This window comes from Notothenia coriiceps, unplaced genomic scaffold (assembly GCF_000735185.1).
Source record: "Notothenia coriiceps isolate Sejong01 unplaced genomic scaffold, NC01 NC01_scaffold00028133, whole genome shotgun sequence".
Lineage (NCBI taxonomy): Eukaryota > Metazoa > Chordata > Actinopteri > Perciformes > Nototheniidae > Notothenia > Notothenia coriiceps.
The window spans coordinates 1,012,853-1,017,718 of record NW_011360834.1 but is presented as its reverse complement, the minus strand read 5'-3'; the positions used below and the strand labels follow the sequence as shown (position 1 = coordinate 1,017,718).

The 4,866-nt window shown below is 40.6% G+C and overlaps 1 protein-coding gene across 1 annotated transcript in view; it reads right to left on the bottom strand.

The window, feature by feature from the left end:
- Positions 1–1,580: 1,580 nt before the first annotated feature.
- tmc6b (transmembrane channel-like 6b) overlaps positions 1,581–4,866 on the bottom strand; it is a 20,921-nt gene continuing 17,635 nt past the window's right edge. The window contains exons 18-21 of the mRNA XM_010785647.1: positions 3,147–3,323; positions 2,949–3,027; positions 2,757–2,843; positions 1,581–2,143 (exon numbers count right to left, since the gene is read on the bottom strand). Of these exons, the coding sequence (XP_010783949.1) occupies positions 2,129–2,143; positions 2,757–2,843; positions 2,949–3,027; positions 3,147–3,323 (358 nt within the window). The 3' untranslated portion in view covers positions 1,581–2,128. The remainder of the gene's footprint in view (positions 2,144–2,756; positions 2,844–2,948; positions 3,028–3,146; positions 3,324–4,866) is intronic.

The window sequence follows — 4,866 nt, the reverse complement described above, 5'->3', positions numbered from 1 at the left end:
CCCCCTGCGATAGCACCCCCCAGGATGGGAACCACTGTTCTATTTGGTATTACATTTGATATGAATGAATTGAATCATGACAATGCACAAATTCAATCTGTACTGTATACTGTATGCAAGTAAACATACATATACAATCCTGCATATTGTATCTATTCACTATGTCTCTCTGTCCCTGCAGCTACTGGATGGACATTCATGTGAAGGGCACCTCCCTGCCCAGAGCGCTGCACTGCTGGGACCGCAGCCTCCAGCCCAACAACCACACCAACAGCACCAACCACAACCAGAAGCCTAAGACCCCACATACCAGGGGCTGCCCTCTCCATTTGATTGACAGCTGCCCGTGGCCTCACTGTAATCCCACCTGCCCGACTGTACGAGACCAGCTGACGGGACAGGAGATGAGCGTGATCCAGTTCCTGAAGCACATGGGCTTCGACGTGCAGAAGATGGCGCAGCAGCAGGGCATGGACGCCAGGAAGCTACTGGGCATGCTCAATAACGGGAGCTGAGGCAGGAATGAGATGGTGCCGAACATCAGGGGGAGACAACGGATATAAAACTCTAATGAGAAAACTGTCAATACTTTCAAACTTTGTCTTCCACAAACAACACCCAACATTTGAAAAACTGACTCAAGTGCGCACATGCGCTGTTTAAACAAACCATATGGGGTCACTTGTTTAGCAGATATATACTGTAGACATGCTATAATTGTGAGGTGTATACAGAGGTGGGTACAGTGTGCATGTGTTAATGTATATACAGTAAATATGTATATGTATAGACTGTCATGGCAGAGGTCTACAATAGCTTTGACAGGAAGTATTGAAAACACCTCCAGGGTTTTTCTGTGAGGACTTCTCTTCTGTCACATTCTATGGTGCTGCAGAACTCTCTACCCTCCACCAATTATGCTGCTTTTTCTAATTTTGGAGAAATAATGAGTTAATGGGTAATATTTACTAATAAAGTTACAAAGATAAAGGTTATTAGTTTGTTTTTAAGGGTACTCGAGTGGAAAAAAAACATATTTTTATACTGAAAATATATTTTACATGTCTTGAGTAACAGTTCTACTGTAACAATGTCTCTCTACATTCTACTATTAACTGTAAGTACTAAATATGCTAAAATAGTAAAAATGTATCTGTATTATTTGTAAGACTGTTGAGTTTTTTCTGCTTTGCTGTAGTAGTGCTGAACATTATGGTGGCGGAGAGGTGCAAATGCATAATAATAAGCAAACAAACTTCCAGTGTTTAAGCCCTGCAGTTTCAGAAACGATGCAAATATAAAAACACAAATGTGCCAAAACACGTGCGAATAAAGAAATATCTTCACCAACATTAAGAAACTTGCCCAGCGTTTAAAAAAAAGTGCTACATAAACGAAACGCTGCAAGAAGCAAACACAACCGAACCCAGAGGACACTTAAAAGGGATGCACACAGCTGGGACCAGGACCCGGGGAGTACAGCGTTTGTTCTCTACGTTTTGTGGTTGTAGTGTGTTTGCACCCGTCAGCCACCATAGCCCATGCCTTATGTGAGCACTAATAAAAACAAAACATCTGGGTAGGTTAAAACATAATTTAATTACCACAGAATTACAGAACAAGGGCATTTGCAGCTAAGTCATTTTCGGTATTATCATACTCACACCCACAACATCCAAAGTTTACCTACTGTACAAAATACACACTGTTAAACATTTAAAAAAATAAAAGCATAAAAAAAATATATATACCAAGTTTGCACAAGATATAATAATAAAAACGATTTGTTCACAGTTGATATGAAAGTGCTTTTAAAGGAGATGATTTAAAATCTGTGTAAACTGATTAACATCAGCTTCAGAGTTTTGCTGTGCGTCTGACGACTTCCTAACGTTGGAGTATGGGTATCATTTATACACGTCGCTGCATAAAGCACACAGCTCTGTTTCACCCCATATTTCCACTTGGTTTGTTTTGCATCTTTACAAAAGCTCCAGCCATAAATGACTGGCCAGATTTTAAATGTACTATACATTTAAATGTCCCTGTTATTATTCCAGTTCAATCCATTTCTGCAGACCTCAGTGCTCAGAGAATTGAGGAGGCTTGTCTGCTGGAGGATGGGCTCTCAACAGTTTGAGTTCTAGAGGGAAAAAATATAGAAAAACAATTAGGAGATACGCGGAGGCCAAGTTGCATAGATTGTTTTAAAGGTCCCCTATTATACTTTAAAATACATTTTTTAACAATGTATTACAGGCCTCAGATATATACAGAACATGTCTCTGAAGTGTTTGGCTGAAACACCAAACAGATCATTGTAGCAATAATCCCCTCTCTTTCAGCCCTGTTCCAAAAGTACTGATTCTGTGTCTGTAGCTTTAAATGCTAATGAGCTGCTGCTGCTTGCCACGCCCCTCTGAGAGATGATTAGTGCTCTAGGAGGAGATTCAGGTGATAAGGTGGGGGGGGGGTTACCTTGGTTGGTTATTGGCTAATGGTTGCACAACCCAAAAAAACATTGTGACATCACAAAGTGGCTAAAATCTGATCAGCTCATTTTCAGACAGGTTTTTATATAAATAGATCAGGACAAAAAGAGAGGGGTCTTTGTTCCTGAAACGTTCAGAATCTCTTTACACAGAGGGGACACATGTTGATGTATAAAAGACATGAAGAAGCGGATGTTGCACAATAGGTGACCTTTAAATTCATACCAAAACAGCTGTTGTAAAGCACCAGAGCAGCAAACAGACCTGACTGACGAGTCGTCGAGCGGGGGTTCGTTTTTGCTCGTGGATTGTCTGGAGGCGAGTGATCAGAAACTTCTTATCATCTCCTTCCTGAAAAACAAGCAAATAAAATCAGGAAAACATTTAACTTAAATAAATGTTTCTTTATAATGAGAAATAGAGAACACATCTGTATATGTGCAGCGGATGTCTCACATTTTCTATCTGCTCCTGCAGTAGGCCGATGATCTTCCTCTGACCGTCCACCACCTGACTGTGGAAGTAGATCACGATCCTGATGGAGGGAAACCACAGAATGCATTGGATCAATACAACACTGATCAATAATAAAGCAACAACAAATACACAACAGGCTGACTCCTGTTGACTGCACCAGTGTCTGTTTGTACTCACAGGAAGATGCCTGCTCCCACAAACAGGAAGAAAGGGTTTTCCACCAGGTAGGAGTGAGCTCGGGCCAGCACCGACAGGTTGGGATTATCTTTTTCCAATTCCTCCACCCACCGCTTCCCCGCCTGGAACATCGTTTTGAGCTCTCGGAAGGGGCCGCACGATGAGGAAGGGGTGATGCTGGGGACAGAAGTTTAGACTACGTGTCACACGGGACTCTTTATTCTTCCCTTATGTGATTTTTAATAATTACAAATACAATATATTACTTAGTAGTAGTTTACCAGTTAAAGATACAGTTCGAACCAAAATCAAAATACATATTTGTTATCCAACTAAATTGTTTTGGTGCAAGTTTTGGAGTGTTGGACGTATCTGCTGTAAAGACTTGACGGAACCTTGCTCGTGATGATCAGAAGGCCAGAAAATACATTTGAAAAACTCAACAACAATGTCCCTTTCCAGAAATCATGACCTAGTTAATCAGGACATTATTTTAACAGTTTAATCAAGGAACCATTTTCTTTCTCTGGAACTACACCAGCCAACCGTATCATCGAGCAGAGGAATGCATATCATCATGGAAGAGAGGCTTATGTTCAGCTCACGGTGTAAACATAATGGGCGTCCTCTTCTGCTTAGCTGTAACACAGGGATGCTAGGAGAGCTAGCACAAGCCTTTTATATTGGTGTTTAGGGCTGCAACAAACGACTAATTTGATAATCGATGAATCTATCGATTAATGAAACGATTAATCGACTATTCGGACTATTATGCCTTGCACAATTTCTCAAACGCTCTTATTTAGCCATCAACTTTTAGATTTAGCTTGAGGTTGTTTAGGCATGTGGAAACTAACAATGAAGACAAAAAAAGATGAATACTTGATTCAAAAATACATATATTATTAAATTAACTAAACAAATTGTGAACAAAATTAACAAATCTTTTTTTGTTCACATCAAAAGAAACAAAAATATTTTAACAAATCGTATTAAATAATGTGATAACAGAATTGTAAACAGAATGACTGAAAATGTAACAAAATAAATAACTCAGTTAACTCTAATCATTAACCCATGTTTGTATAATTTTGTTAACTGCGTGTGTTGCTGACGTGGAAACGTTATTCGTGGACCGGGCTATCAGAGCTAGTAGAAAGGACCATGTCGAGACCCGGTGGCATTCCTCCGTCTGAGATGTGGTGCACCTTTTGCTAAATTGTTTAGACCAAATTGCTCGTGTTAGCCGCCCCTTACATGCTTAAATACTATTTGGCAACGGGAGCTATGTTCAACCCCTTCCTCAAGAGCGGGTAAGCATGGTAACCACACCTTGGAGCGGCTTCTCTCCGCTCCCGCCGTGTGTTGCTGCACATCTGTGGTGGTTGCCTGCATGTAGCCCAGACTGCGTGTGTGGTAGAACTGGAATAATACCGGGATCATCTTAAATGTATAGCTACATTAAATCTGGCATGTCATTTATTGGCCTGGAGTCTTTTGTAAAGATGCCAAAACGAAACCAAGCTGGAAATATGGGGTGAAACAGGGCTGTGTGCTTTATGCCAGCGACGTGTATAATATGATACCCATACTCCAACGTTAGGAGTCGTCATACGCACAGCAAAACTCTGAAGCTGGATGGTTAATCAGTTATACACAGGATTTAACATCATCTCCTTTTAAAGATCACTTTCATATCAACTGTGGAACGAAATCGTTT